The sequence below is a fragment of the Passer montanus genome, unplaced genomic scaffold (assembly GCF_014805655.1).
Source record: "Passer montanus isolate IOZ18808 unplaced genomic scaffold, ASM1480565v1 scaffold59, whole genome shotgun sequence".
NCBI lineage: Eukaryota > Metazoa > Chordata > Aves > Passeriformes > Passeridae > Passer > Passer montanus.
The window spans coordinates 4,590,555-4,606,978 of record NW_024370926.1 but is presented as its reverse complement, the minus strand read 5'-3'; the positions used below and the strand labels follow the sequence as shown (position 1 = coordinate 4,606,978).

The 16,424-nt window shown below is 42.2% G+C and overlaps 1 protein-coding gene across 1 annotated transcript in view; it reads right to left on the bottom strand.

The window, feature by feature from the left end:
- The window catches only part of OXSR1 (oxidative stress responsive kinase 1), a 90,256-nt gene that overhangs the window by 8,645 nt on the left and 65,187 nt on the right, over positions 1–16,424 (bottom strand). The window contains exons 7-12 of the mRNA XM_039726442.1: positions 13,151–13,252; positions 10,216–10,349; positions 8,331–8,379; positions 5,687–5,752; positions 5,324–5,446; positions 738–773 (exon numbers count right to left, since the gene is read on the bottom strand). Coding sequence (XP_039582376.1) covers positions 738–773; positions 5,324–5,446; positions 5,687–5,752; positions 8,331–8,379; positions 10,216–10,349; positions 13,151–13,252 — 510 coding nt within the window. The remainder of the gene's footprint in view (positions 1–737; positions 774–5,323; positions 5,447–5,686; positions 5,753–8,330; positions 8,380–10,215; positions 10,350–13,150; positions 13,253–16,424) is intronic.

Here is a 16,424-nt window from a genome sequence, read left to right as displayed (position 1 = left end):
TTTTTTTTAAATTTAGAATTTATGTCAAATTACAGTGCAGAACTGTAGTCTTTCTCAAAGTCTCCCTTTATAAACACTTCTTGGAAACAAATGAAGGAAGAACAGGACAGCCCAACCCAAGACTAATTTTTAGGAGACAGCTCTGTTTATCTTTCAGCACAGGTAGGGAAAAGACAGACATAGCACAGTCTCTGGCAGATAAGCTGTCCCTATCACTGAAAGATGAGACATACTAATATTCCTAATGTAAGAAACAGTTCAGAACTGAAGAAAGATGATAAATTACCACTGAAGCTGTGTTTGCTATCAAATAGGACTACAGAGTTCTTTCACAGTTCTGAGCACAGGTTCCAAACCAGAGAATTAGACAATGCAAACCAGACATCCTAAAATTGTGTTCTGTTGGGTTTGTGTAGTTTGGGGTTTTTTTTTAAGGAGGAAATGAGAAGACAGTTGTTATGCTCAGATTATTCTTGTGACCAATTAATTACCTTGCAACAAACAGACTTTTGCCACAGCAAGCTGACAAGACATACAACAAACTTACCTCAAGAAGAGCTCCTGGCACTACACAGCCAAGGATTCCTTTTATACGGAGCTCTTCAAACAGAGCTCAGCTAGATACTGGCTTTACTTCACATAATATTGCTTTCAAAGGCTAATAAAGCACGTTCCTTGAAACAACAGCAATAACTAGGAGTCATCTTTTCAAGAAGCCATTTGCAATTCTAACTTACCTCGGAGTTCTGTACAGGTTCTTTCACTCTGGGAGACTGAAAAACAGAGAAAAAAATGTCATTGCCTAGACCACAGTGAAGCTTCCTGACTAGGAGAACTTGTCAGAACCACACTGAACATGAGAAACCTACATAATTGTTTGAAGTTACACATGTGTATTAAGATGCATGATAAAAGGGACACCACACAATTTGTTGTCACATTGTACCACCCAGAAACACAGCCACATTTCAGACCCTGTATTTCCACAGTGACACACAATACCCTAAGTTGCTATCAGCTGTTACTCATTAGCAAAATCGAGGACTCTTGAAGATCACTCAGATTGGATCAAATTACTTAAGCATCAAGATGGGAAAATCCATTTTAAGCTACTCAAGTCTGGCAAAAAAAGATAAACACAGATCTGCCTGGCAGAATTCTGATAGAAAACAAGTTCCCTTCACTTACTTAGGGTGGTAGTTTCCCAACCAACTTGCTTAAAATATACAGAACCTTTGTAGGGTGGGAGGGAGGAATCAGCCTTGCCTGTGCTACTTTTTAGAAGGAAATCCCTGGCCTGCTCCCCCTGCCCTTGGGCCCTGCATTCTGCTGTGCTCTTTGTGAGAGAAAGCAGAGAACTGACAGGTAGCTGTACACTCAGCAGTGAAACAAAGAGACCGGGGAACAATGGGGAAAGTGCAGGCAAAGCAACGTGACCAACTTTTGCTCATCAGTAAAACAAAGACAACACTGCACCAGCTGTTCCACATGAGCAGGGGGAATTGCCAAGTATTCCTGGAAAGCCCTGCAATTAAGAGAACCTGCAACTTTGACTTCCAACAAGTCCAGTTAGTGGAGATAGGTGGGATGGTTTGGTCCATGCTGGCAATAAAAAAACCCTGTTCCTTCTCCACATAATGGTCTAAGAGGTTGCTGTTTGGACAGTACAAGCAGGACAGCAGAACGTTAAGGCTCATCATGCCCCTACTCTGAGAGAGTTTCTCCACTAACAGAGGCCACTGCCTTAATGAGTGCAGATCAGAGCAATTTGTAACATATGACTCAGAGGCTTCTTGTGAGAAAAGGTTAAAAGTCTTACTCTCAGAACAGCAAGTTTCAAAAAGGCCTCTGGACAGGGGGAGAAGGAACAGTTCCCTCAGCATGACTGTGTGTAGGCAGTGTCAGGGAAAAAGTCACACAGTCAGAAAGGTAAAGCCTGAAATCCACCTCAGTGTGCTCAGCCTTCACTTGACAGTTACCAGGTGGGATGAAAAACATTGCTCCCAGAGAAACAGCCCTGCTCCACATCTGCAGGCCACAGTGTTCTTCCAGGAGCAAAGCTGATATCCAAGAGAACCTGGATGCCTCAAGGAATTACATAAAAGGAAATATCAGTGTGCTAAGCACTGCACAGATGAGTATGGAAACACTGACCCCACCCCTCAGCTGATAACTAATCCAGATAAATGACCAACAGAAGTGGTGAGAGCCAGCTGAGTACGAGCCAGCAAGTGCCCAGGTGGCCAAGAAGGCCAGTGGCACCTGGCCTGTGTCAGGAATAGTGTGGCCAGCAGGAGCAGGCAGGGACTGTCCCTTGCACTCAGCACTGCTGAGGCACCTTCAGTGCTGTGCTCAGTTTTGGGCCCCTCACTACCAGGAGGACACTGAGGGGCTGGAGCAAGTTCAGAGAAGGGCAGCAGAGCTGGGAATGGCTCTGGAGCCCCAGGAGCAGCTGAGGGAGCTGGGAAAGGGGCTCAGCCTGGAGAAAAGGAGGCTCAGGGGAGACCTCCTCACTCTCCACAACTCCCTGACAGGAGGGTGCAGCCAGCTGGGGATCAGGCTGTCTTCCCAGGTCACAGGTGAAAAGAAGAAATGGCTTCAAGTTGCACCAGGGAAGATTTGGATTGGATGTTAGGAAAGATTTCTTTACTGAAAGGGTGCCCAGGGAAGTGGTAGAGCCACCACCTCTGGAGGTGTTCAGAAAATATGAAGAGGTGGCACTTGGGAACAGGGTTAGGGGTGAACACAGTGGCTCTGGGCCATCAGTGGGACTCAGCAATCCTGGAGGTCTTTTCCAACCTGAACAATTCTATGACTTTATTAAACACATGCATACAAAGAAAACAGGACACACATTAAAAAACATTTACCTAAGGCACAAATAGGATGACTTTGGGGATTAGTTCTAACTAATTTTTGCTTGTGTAATCAAAGATGTGAGTAAGCAGTGAAATGTGACCATACAACTCACCACTGCAAAGATTTATCAGGTAACAGAAAGTACACAATTTAAAAGCCCACAGAGCACAGCTGCCTTAATTTGAATTCAAGGTTTTAAATGCAGAGAGGAAGTTCAAAAGGTCTTTATATTCAGAAGGCAATGTTGACCCAGCAAGTCACCATATTGAGTGAATTGAAGAGATATTTCTGGCTTTGGGTAAAATAAATATTTGCCTGCTTTCAGGTACAGTCCTAGGAAGAGACTTGTAAAATACATGTTTGCACACATTACATTCACCCTATTTTTTCTGTGAAGTGGAAGCAAGTAAAAAATACCACCACTTTCCATTTATGTAGATGATTTTATGCAGGTTAATATTAATACTTCAGTATTTTGGCACATTAAGTCAATCTGCAGGGCCTCCTTTTACTTTTACTGCAGTAAAATGCAGGTACTGACAGAATCACAAATTATTTTGGGTAGGAAAGGACCTTTTAAAATCCTCTACTCCACCCCCACTGCAAGGGGCAGGAAAAAAAGGTGCCACCTAGTTAACACAAGTTGTTCTACCCAACAACTTGGTTAAAATTGCAGAGGGATTTACAGACAGGTAGAAATTACACCAAGTGTTTGAAATATGACCAAAAACACAGGATAAACACTAATCCTCAATAACACCACTGTATTCATTCACAAAATTGGCAGTTTGGATACAAGTCTTAGGACTGCTTGAAAAGGAATCAAATTCAAGTACCCAGGCAGACATGTAGAGAGGTCTGAGGTTCCACAGTGCCCTTCCTGACATCCTGGAACATACAGGTGCCCCTGAGTGCTGTGTTACACATGGACTGCCTCCAAAATGATAATACACATCTACAGGGAGCTAACTGAATTAAGACCTACTGCTCCAACATCCTTTCTAAAGGTTTGCTCAGTGGGAGACCTACCAGTAAGGGCCAAGCACAGCCCAAATGAGAGTGATCAGGGCAGGCAGCAGTACAAGGAAAATATATCAAAGCATCAAGAAAAACCTGTCTTGAAAAGGAGCTTGTAAACATGTTTGTCAACCTGCTTTTTCCTGCCTAAGAGGAATGAAACAAGTAAGTACTGTTCAAAACACAGTAAACAGTGTTAAGTCATGGTAGCCTGAGCTTTGAGACAAGATACAACAAGTTCTAAATAATCTCTGGAACAGAATTAGGGGCTTTTACAATATTGCCCTAAAATTTGATGGTATTCTCACCTACAAAAGGAATTTAGAAGAATTCAGCTTATATCTTATAGCTTATTCATCAAAGAATTTCAGTAGTAGCTACATGGTACCAAGAGTTTTTCCTTGATTATGTATAATATGAAGCTGGACACAATAAGGTCTTTAAACAAGAGTTGCTGTCACAAATAATGCATTTACTGGATCAAATGGATTTAAAAAACCCAAGCATTTCAGAAGATGCTGAAAAGATGCAAAACCTTGCATTTAATATTAAAGTGTCTATTCACAACAGCAACAGATGCCAGACTAATGAAAGAGAAATGAGAGAACTTGTAAAGGGATAAATGCTTCAAACCAATACTGGTTTTTTCCCTTTCATACTGAAAAGCTTCCTCTACACATCCTTCACTGTGTCCCTAATTCAATTACAGGATGATTAAAACACAGTCCACTTCCAGCCACCTGCTGTAGTGAAAAAAGACCAGGCAAACTATTATAGTCAAAACCCACACCGGTGACTGCTGGGGGAAGAGAACCTGAAAATCACTGTAATCTTTCAGCTGATCATCATACATTACTCCTCTGAGTTGTTGGGTGGTTTGTGAATGTGTTGGGAGAGAGGAAAGTGGTGTTTTCTTGAGGATTTTCAAGCACAAGACTAATCCCTCCTGTGACTTCAGGGATGCTGTGAGGTTTTCTACCAGGATTAATGGATTTCAGTGTAACTGGGGGGGCAGAACCAGGCCTTGCATGTTTCAGGAATCAGCCATAAGAACAAGCCCTATTGATTTCAGCTCCATCCTGGAGAGGGCAGTAGGACAAAACCTCTCCTGACACTTCCAGAAGGAAGCATCTCAAGCAGTCAGCACCCTTAAAGGAAATATTCTAGCTGCAGTGTATTAGTATGCTGAGCTGGGAGCAGGCTGTCTGAATTAACATTTCCAATTATGCTGAACATCCCTGAATGAGACCAGCTGTGCCCCATAATGACAGAAAAGATCAATACAATTTCTTCAACCTTCAGTCTGCTTTCTTTGCTTCAGCTCCCCACTCGAGGGAAGGGATTACAGCTTGCTGTGTATCATGCTTAAGGCCATGTGCTCCCCAAATATTTTTAGACCTACCGCAATTGGACAACAAAACAGAGACAGTGGAGTTTGAGGACCCACCCTGAGCTGTGAAATTGCTGCTCTGCCTTCCTCACTTTCCTCATCAAGCTCATCATCACTCCATTCCCAGCCACCATCTTCAGTCTTATGAAGACGCCCACTGGAGCCTGGGACTCTCCGGACCTGCCCAGCACAAGAACACAGAATTTACACCTCAGCCAAACAGTTTCTACAGTTGATTTTAGAAGAAATAGCACCAGAACATCTTCAGATTCCATCACCTGCCATGCTGTCTGATCATTTTATTGAAACTAAAAGCTCTACCTAGAAAAAGATGTACTGCAGTAGTTATTATTAAAATGTGAATACAAGCACAAAAAATAGTACAACTGTAACAGCAAGAGCCCAGGAGGTTTTCAGTACCTTTTTGGATCTTTCAGTGATTGTTGGTGCTCTCTGCAACATCTTCTCTTGTAAAAACTCTTTATTCTGCAAAGAAAAAAATACCAAACATTTGCATTACTGAAAATGTCCTTTGGTGCTTTCACTGTCTCTGCTGAAGTAACTGTTAAGTTGTTTCTAGCAGAAAGTGGTTTACACGTTTCATCCCTACTCCCCCAAGGATATTAACCACTCCCCTGCTTTGGGCTGCAGTATGTGATGTTTCATCCTAAATACCTTTCCAGTTAACAGTGGCACTCTCCTTATGCAAAGTGACATGGAATTAACAACTGAGGAGCTGGATATTATTCTGATTTATTTGGAAATACACATATTATACTGCAGTATCTGGTACCCTGCTGAGGCATTTGGCATTCTTCCACTTGCAGCTACTACACCACCTGGATTCAACCTCTTTGCTTTATCTTACTCCTAAATTTATGCCTGTCCAACTGTCAAAGGCAAACCTCAGACAGGCTGGGATGTAGGAATCCCTCTGTGCTGGAGCAAACAGAAACTGGGACAGCAAGATTTAAAGTGGCTGAAAAAATTTACAGCATTTATGTTTAGAGAGGAAGTAAATGCAGTGATCACAACAGACTGAATACTGAGGAACTGCTATGATCCTCTATTGTATTAAATTTCCTCTTCAGCAAATTGCTCCAGAATGGCCAATTTGGGCTCCTGAGAATACAATTTTCTCACTGCTGAACTGTGGGGCCAAACTTGTGGCAGCAGGGGAAGCAGGCAGTCCAGGCCAGCATTCTGGCATTTGGCTGGGTGCTCCACAGCACACCAGTGCAGTTGGAAAGCTCTGCTGTCCCTGCCCACGCAGAGCTCTCAGAACTCCCCCAGGATGGTTGCTTGCAGGCAGGATGGAGAGTCTCAAGACACACTGTCATTCCTGATAAGTGGCTGCTAGCATTATCAAACCATACTTTTACATAACCTAGATGGTATTTAAATATGTGACTCAATATAGATGTATAGGAGCTGCACTCTTCAGCCCTCAAGCTCCAGCTGTCAGTTTGGCAGTGGCTGATGTGTGACAGTAATTTAACCCCAAGTGTGAACTGGCACAGGATGCTGGGTTAAGCAGTGCCTCATTTACAATAATGTTAATTTTCTATCACCACCCATGCTAATATGTCTCCAGCAGCTTAATGAAAGCACGAAGGAGATTTAACACACAATGAAGTGTAACATGAACCAGAACTTGCAGAACCAAATGGAGAAAGGTCAGTAATGTGTAAACCATCTTGTCACTTTGGACACCAAGTGTGCATCCAGCATACAGATGCAGACTGATCAGCTGCCTAAAATCCCACTACGGATGGTGAAACCCCAGTTAATACTGTCAAGAGCCCAGACATCAATTAAACCTGCCCTAAAGCAAACTTCTGCATTTCATCAACTGGATCATCCTCCAGACTTCCCTGGCTCATAAAATTATCAAATCACACAATACCCTGAGTCAGAAGGGACCCACAAGGATCCAACTCAGTGGCCCTGCACAGGACACCCCAATCCCACCTGAGAGTGTTGTCCAAATGCTCCTGGAGCTCTGGCAGCCTTGAGGTTGTGACCATTTCCTGGGGAGCCTGGTCAATGCCCCACCACCCTCTGGGGGAAGAACCTTTCCCTAAAATCCAAACTAAACATCCCCTGACACAGCTGCAGGCCATTCCCTCAGGTCCTGTCACTGGTCACCAAAGAGATCAGCACCTGACCCTGTGCTTCTCCTCATGAAGAGGAAGTGCAACTCTCCCTGGGTTGCACCTGTAAAGATTCCTGTCAGCTTTAACAGGGCATCCAGCTCCTGTACAGATACCTGGCATGGCAAATTCCATTTAAGCATCTTAATCTGGGAATTGAAAACTACTCTGATTAATTGGTGATGCTGCTGAGCTATGCCAAGTATGCAGTCTCTTTTTGACAGTTTAATCTGTATGCTGCTATAAATCCTGTGCACTTTGATCACACAAAAAAAAAAAAGCAAACAGAAAACATTCCCCTTGCTCATGGAAATGTAAATCCTACCCTGTGTTACTGCTGTCTGTCTCCCACAGTAAGACCTCGCACGTTGCAGATGCACTCATCTCCAGGCAGTAATTACATAATGCTTGCTGGCAGTTCACTCCAAGGCTAGAAATGGGAGTTTCCCACTGGTTTGTATCACAGGATCTTCACTTTCCATAAGGCAACACAGGGTGAAATATCTTTAGGTAGCTCTTGCACAGTGGGCCTCACTCAGCCCCTTGCACACAGGCTGATTAGAGAGTTTACCAAAATCTAAGTTACACTCACTGCAGCAGAGACCCTCATGGCTGGAGACAGCCAGAATGGCACCATTACAAAGGAAGAACAAACCCAAAAGGCACTGGAAGACATTTAAATGCTCAAGAATTCCTAGATAATTTCTGTTAACAACAGCATACACAGGAGATACAGAAGGGGGATTTTATTCTGCTCCTTCACAATGACCCATTCAACTCACCCAGCTCTGCTGGCTCCAAGTGAAAGAGCCCACACTTGTGCCAGTAAAGCTGTCACCCACACTTATAGTGCTCCTGAAAAGTCCTTTCCACAGCCTCTTCACAAATCAGTTTAGAAAGTGTTTCCTTACCTTTGCTTTTGTGAAAAATTTGTGTCTTAGGAGTTCTGCTGCTGTTGGTCTGTCAATAAAAACAGATGTAGAAAAGACAATTATAAATGCTCCCTTTCAACCCAAGGGTCTTCCAGGCTGCTGCAGCTTGTTGGCATCTCGTGAAGGCATCAGCTTCTCCTGTATAATTCCCCTAAAATCAATGTATTCCAAGTAAATTTTACACCAGCAATCTTTTAAATTACTCAGTGTATTCTGAACAAGGCTTATTCTGTTCAAAAGCAATGAATAACTTGGAACTGATGGGGAGAATTTGCTCCCATTTTGATGCTGAACTTGAGACTCTTAGATAACAACAGAATGACAGAAAAAAATTCACTCAAAATGGAAATCACAGAATCAGCACTGAAGTGCAGTACTCACCCTGTGCAAGTAACAGTTATTTCAGAGATACCTGATTAAATGTGTGTAATTAGTTCTATTAAACACAAGCAGGATGATCAATCTTGGTCTAAAAGAACATGAACAAGTATAAACTATTTTCCCCTTTAAGTCAGACTTCAAAATAAATATTGGAAAGTGAGAGACATCCCTTGGTCAGTTTAGGAGGAATTTACTAAAGACTCAAGCCTACATGAGAAGGTGGCAGTTTACAGCATTTTCCACCCTGCAAACAGTGCTTAAATAGTAACAGAGTTTAATCAGTGACTTGCAAAGGCCATTCATCACAGGGTTTATTTCATCACAGAGTACTCCAACAAAAGGCATCCACCTCAGAGCAAGGGAGCCCCTAAAATAATGAAAAAGCAGTTGCACTAAAGTCTCTTTCCATGCAATATGCCAACCTCCTGCTCCCACAGCCAGGACAATGCCAATAGCTGTCAAAAATGCTTGAGGAGAGAAGGGGTGTCCCAAAATTCAGGGATTATGTATAGCCTGACCAGCACACACCCTAACCTGCAAGGATGGGATATGCTTTAGAAAGGTGAAAAAATGTCATGCTGGGAAAAAAACCCAGCTATCAACTTTTATCAAGCACTCCACTGGATTCATTATGCATTTCAAGTGTAATGCTTGTTAGAAGAGAGACACTCATTGCACAGTGCGTGAGAAGCCTGTGTTCCTGGATCTGACACAAGAGGGAACTGAAAATGTCTTCATTATTATTATTTTATGAAAGCACTTTTTCCTTTCCAAAATTAAGTCTGCTTACTGAGGAGGAAAAAAAAAACCAACCTAAGAGGTATTAAAAAATAGCACAGCAGACACAGCATCCCCTTGGTAATATTTCCTACGTCACTGAGTAGTCAAGATACTGTTCAAGGAAGGCTGAAAGTGTCATCAGGTCACTTAAGCAATCTGTATTGATGAAAACATGTTGGTAAAATTTGTCAGTGTTTTTCCTGATTTCTCATCCAAACCAAATATGACATATAATTAAACAAGTCAAAACTACACTGAAAGCCTTCTCTGCACGGCTGAATTTCAAAAAGTTTATTTATGTAGTTTGCAAGTAAACACATATTGCCCAACCTGTAATTTCTGATTTGTAAACACAAAGCAGTTTTGACTGGGAACAAAACATGAACTGAAGTCACCTGCTGGAGGTGGCCAAGGGAGAATGGCCCTATGCAGGCAGTGGACTGGGATGCACTCTCATTAACCCAAATGGAAAATGTGTGCCCTGGCCAGGCACAGTGCCAGATATTTATCCATAAAAATAAGGACAGCCAAGAGAATTTGTTGCCACACAGTAGGATTGCTGTGTTCCTTGTGACTGAAAGGTTGGAGGAGCAGAGGGTATACCAACTTCAAAAAATAGGGAACATAATGATGTTTGTGAATTAGGGTTGTTTTGTTTGTTTGCTTGTTTGTTTTAATTTATTTTGGTGTGATCCATTCTTACCTTTTTTCAGGGTCTTTTTGTAGGCATGATGAAATCATCTTCCTAAATGATTTCCCATATTTCTTCAGCATCTCCTTATCTTGCACACCAGTTTCCAAAGATGGAGGATCATTTTGTAGTGTCAGCATTAAAACCTGAAATAATTATTGCTATTGGCAATGAGACCTTTCTTGGACTTTGTCAGAGACGGGGGGAATGTATTTCAGACAAGCACTTTCATCAAGCATCTGAGTCAACAAGGATGTGTTAACAATAAAGACCCACAATTTAAGTTACTGCTTTCCATCCCATCTCTTGGCCCACAGACTGCAGTGTGGGCTGGAATATGTTTTCAGGTCTGTTTTGTGGGATTAAAAGTGCAAGCAGAGTGGCACTTCTACCAGTTTTCCTCATTCAAGATGAGCAGTTGTGCAAGGCTTTTGATTCAATATACCTCCCTGAGGTGTTTCTTAGCTAGAAATCAAATTAAAGACAGAAGGGCAACATAAAAAGATGCATGAGTTCACTTCCATGTACCAATGTGACAGCAGGTGAAGACATTCCTCACATAAGCAGCTATCAAGCCAAACTGGTTCTTTCCCTCACATCACTTAAATATTCTGAAGGAAAGGAAGAAAATTACTCATTTCCATTTCCACTTGTCACCTACATACAGATGAATATCTATTTTTAGAAAAGGAAACAGCACGTAGCACATTTAAATAGCTTTCAACAGCTATATTGCTTAGGGCAGCAGAAGCCCATCAATCTAGCTGAAATTACACAGCCCATGACAGAATTCCCTGCTTTCTTCCCCACTCCTTGAAGGATCACTTAATGCATGAGTAATTTTGCTGCATAAAAATTAATCTTCAGTGCAATAAAATTACATTCAATAAATAAAATAGAGGAGTCTTCTTGCAGGCTGCATGACTGGAACCCAAACCTCACAGAACAGGGGACTCAATTCTATCTAGCATATGACAGCACTAAGTAGGTGCTGTTGATATTAAATAGGTGATGTTGGTATTCAAAGCTTCATCCTGTGCATTCAAACCACAATAAACTGAAGTACAATTTCCAGGAGATGCTGTAAAATGCTGCCAATAATCACAGCCCAGAAGGAAATATCAATGAAACCAGCAGCACCTAAACCAGCAGCACTTTCCCCTGAACTGCTCTTTGCCCTGCCACAGCCACTGATGTTGTAGGAAATTTAATGGCATTTCTGAATACTCAGCCTCTCAACAGTCCCTGCACGTAGATGACAATTCTTAAAAGTAATTTTGTTCTACAAGAGTTAAACCTGTGCAAAGTTCATCCATTTGGCATGGATATGCCTGTTCTGAGTTAGGAGTAGCTGGATTTCCAAATGCGATTGTGATTGTGGTGTGGGAGGGGATGCACCCAGGCCCTGAAGAAGTGACACCCAACTCCCACAGCACTTCAGCAGGTAAGACTGAAAAAATGGGAGTTTGCCCACAGTGTCACTGAATGGTTTGGGTTGGAAGGGACCTTAAAGCTCATTCAATTCCAATCCCCCTGCCATGCACAGGGACACCTTCCACTAACCCAGGCTGCTCCAATTCCCACCCAGCCTAGCCCTGAACACCTCCAGGGATGGTGCAACCACAGCCTCTCTCGGTCACATATTCCAGTGCCTAACCACCCTCAGATTACAGAATTCCTTACTCACATCTAATCTAAATCTCTCCTCTTTCAGTTTACAGCCCCTTTGTCCTATCACTATCTGCCTGTGTGAAACATCACTGTCCCAATGCCAGCAACATCCACAGCCTCTCTGGGTCACATATTCCAGTGCCTAACCACCTCAGATTAAAGAATTCCTTACTAACATCTAATCTAAATCTCTCCTCTTTCAGTTTACAGCCCCTTTGTCCTATCACTATCTGCCTGTGTGAAACATCACTGTCCCAATGCCAGCAACAGAGGGACTTGACACCCACAGGCCTCACATCCCAGGTCACTGCTCCAAACATCAGCCTTGGGGGTAGAACAGGCTCTCCACATGCTCGTGTTTGATCCAAAGGACCACACATCCCAGGAGGAGAACCCAAGTGGCCTTCATGAGGATGGGCCAAAGGGGCTTAAAGTTTTGTGATCAAGACAAGGCCTCATCAGATATCACAAAGGAGGTAAGGAAAAATATCTCAAAGCTCAGTAGAAGGACAGGATGCTTCAGACCCCAACTGCAGGGTGTCAGCTCTTAACTTTGAGATGTACCCTCCCCCTGGAAGAGCAGCACGCTAGAAGCAGCTCCTGGTTCAAGAGTCACAAAACAGGGAGTTACCCAGACTTATAAGGTGATCTAAGGGTCAAGATATTCAAACAAGAATTTTGGTGTGTCATGGTTTAAAGAAGAACATTTCCTTCATTTCAACCTTAGTAAAATACTATTGTTGACAATACCACAGTTTCATAGTGATGTGGTACTTTGAACTGAATCAGCGATTGACAGGATTGCCAGTGTTAAACAAAATTAGACATTCTTTTGGATAACTGGTAACAGGAGAGATATCAAGAGAATGTCTGACAGGCATTAAGAAGGATTATCAGCACAAGAGAAAGAATGGCTAGCCAAATGTCACTGGGTGCCCATAAGGCATTCTGGATCATTATTTATAACCCTAAAAACATCTGCTGACTTCAGAGGTTTAAAACACACAGCACTTTCCTTAAGAATGGTGGGACTCAGGATCTAAATAAAAACTTCAGGTTCAGATAATGCTGATGAAGTGGCATATTTTTAAAAGGTGACTCGATACATCCCAGAACATCATGATCCACAAGTGCAGGTTGAAAGGACAAACTCTTCTATGCAATGTACTAAGTTGAGAGGACAAACTCTTTTGTGCAACATGCTAGCCAAATTCTTGAAAACATCTACAGAACACACTGATCCCTTATCTTCACAAATATCTGGAGATCTGCTCACCTTCATCGGCGGGTATTTATGGTAAGGAGCTGCTCCTGTGGCCAGTTCAATAGCAGTGATCCCAAAGCTCCAGATGTCTGCCTTGAAATCATATCCTCTGACCTGAAAAATATTAGAGGATGTTATCATGTGACTCTTGCTGTCCTACACTACCATTCCTTTCACACACCCTTTCCATACAAATTTGGAAAGACCAGCACTACAGAGATGGAAACAAGACTTTGTACCTTCTCTCCCCCCAGCTCCTCATACCTTCCAGGAGGTGTTTTCTTTGTTTCACCAAGCTCTGGTGAAAACCATGGCTGTGCACTGTACAACCAGGACTGCTCTGCCTAAACTCCACTGCGGAACATAAAGGGGCACTGGGCCCAGGCTCTGACTTCTACACACAGACACAGAGTCATTACACAGTGCAATAAAACTCTCATAGTTAATAGATGGACTGCTACCCCCTGGGACACCCACAGAACATAAAGGGGCACTGGGCTAACCCAGGCTCTGACTTCTACACACAGACACAGAGTCATTACACAGTGCAATAAAACTCTCATAGTTAATAGATGGACTGCTACCCCCTGGGACACCCGCCTCACTACACTGTTAATCAACCTGACTGCAAATATGCTCCATCCTGGAACTTCATGACACACCAGCCCAGTGAAAGCCCCTCATTCCTGCCTGCAGACTAATGTTTCTCTCCACTAATTAACAGTAGCTTCTGCACTTTTTCCTGCCTGCAGACTCCACTAATTAACAGTAGCTTCTGCACTTGACATTAAACACAGCCTTGTTCAGGAAAATTTATAGCATTTACTTCCCCTCCTGCACAGGAAAAAATATTTCATATGCCAAAGCAGTTACTTCCTCATTATCATTAGGTAATATTTTGGCACTTGCTTTCTCCGCTGCAGGGGAGAGACATTATGTACTAACTTCAAGAGCAGCTCTGAAAATCAAAGCATTTTGGTTGCTTAGGATGGTTTGTGTTTCTTCTCACTACGCTATGGAAAAATGAAAATTGAATCAGAGCAGAGCTAACAGGGGTACTGTGCTGAGCTAACCTAACAAGCTTCAGAAAGACACTCCTTGTGATGCAGCCAAAAAGCATTCCCCACGCTACCTTAAAGATGATCTTGAATCTTGGCAAACTAACAAAAACCCCTCCTGTACTATTTGTCATGTAATACTAGAGTTGGACTGAAACTTGTTATAGAGACAGGAATTTATATCTTGCACTGATTTCTTCCACTCTGTAAGCACAATTTTCATGAGTCCTAAAAGTCTGAAATATTTCTTGAAGTGCCTCAGTTTATGGATGCCATGACTTTGAACAAATTTCAAGTCAGTTAAATAAACAAGCAGATATCTAGTAACATTTAAAAGAGCACAGGACAAGAAGAAATACACTGTAAGGGTGATTTTTTGTCTTCTCACACTATTTTTAGGTTTGGAGAATAACTTTCGGGCATTTTTTGGCTCCATCTTTTAGTTACTCTTGCAGCACACCAATACACTGTAGATCTCTCCATTTCCTGACAGGATTTTAACTGTTTAGTTCAAGGTTTTTTTTCATTATTTCACATAATCCTGCTTGCATGTGAAAGCTAAAAAGCTCAAAACTGCCTGCAGCAATTCATCTTGACATCTGTCCAACACATTAGTCACCACCCTGCAGTTAGTTTATATCAACATCATTTATTTTTCTCATCAACTTTTTTTCCATAAATACGCTGAGTGACCATACATTAAAAGACAATGTTGAGCAATCAAATATTAACATTCTGAAGGAATTTAATGGTGCTGAAGTAAACCAGATGGAATTGGGTCGATAATATCTACATGTGAAAGGCTAACTTAGAGCAAGCCCTCTGTCCCTCTTCCCGGCTGGATCTGGTGGCTCAGAGTGACACCTGCTGGAAGGCAGCAAGATCATCTAATAATGGACATTGAAGGATTTCACATCAGCACCATCAGCATCCCAAATACTGCTTTAACTTGACATTTCCAACTGGTTAGATGTGCACAGCCTTGATGGAGGTATTGCACTCCGTAAAAAACTTACCTCCTTTGGAAACACATTTGTGGGGAACCACCCCCCACTTTGTCACTGAAACCTTTATTAACCTTTATTTTCAGCCCCCTCCTGAAGGTATTTTATCCTTTTGGCCTGAGGACTGCAGCTGCAAAGAGCCTGGAGCAGCACCATTAGGTCCTGGCCAGGCTGCTGAGCCTCAGGCACGACACACAGGACAGAAAAGCAAGGGATAGCTCTGATCTAGCTTCAGAAACACCAAATACTCTATTTTTATTTATTTTAACTCAGCATTAAATTAAAAAAATCCAGAAGAATATGACAGTGAAGCAGTGCAGAATCAAGTTTACAAAGACAACCCTGACTTGGGAAGTGTGGCTTTATCCTGCCCTGTTAGACCTGCATCTGAGGAGGCTGCAGCAGTGCTGGAATGCACCAGCCCCTCAGTCCCACCATGGCGAGCCACTGAAAAGGCCAAACATTGAACAAGCCTTTCATCAATAATATATTTAAGCTACTCCAAAATTACCTCCATTCCTCAGGGAGTTTTAGATATTGGAAAAAATGCACTTGTGTTTAGCTGCATTTGATTTTAGATACAGATATACATGGGGGTCTTATTCAAGATCCTCCCAAGCTTCAAAATATTTTACTGGAAACAACAGCAAGTAGAAATGTATCAGGGTAGATTTACTGTAATAAAACAAATCCTTAAATACTTTTGTTTAAAAAATTTGGAAAGAAAAATGGAAACCCATTTATAGCCAGTTATATTCTACTTAGCACACCTGTCAGAAGCCCAGTCCTATGTCAAACTGATTTTAAGGTGATGAGGGATAATTTTCAGAATGTTTATGGCAATGAACATCAACGCCATGAACAGCTACTGCAAATGCCCTGGTAAGACTGTGGTACAATTTTCTCTGTGAATCTTGCTAAGAAATGGGCAGCAATTTTACAGTGAGCAAGTTTCCAGGTGTTCTTCACCAGAAGTTACACAGACAAAGCTTCTGTAGTTTAGTCTAGAAATAGTGGAGAACAAAAAGTGGCATTTCTCCATGCAAGGGGAAGAAGTATGAAATCTTTTAGTGAGCCAAAAGAGCAGAGGAAGAACTGGGAGACGCACGTATTCCAAAGCATTTAGATACTCACAAGCCAAGAGAAGTTAAAAACCTGAATGAAGTCAAATGCATGTTATTATACTGAATTAACTCCCCACTTTGACAATAAACTATCCCAAAT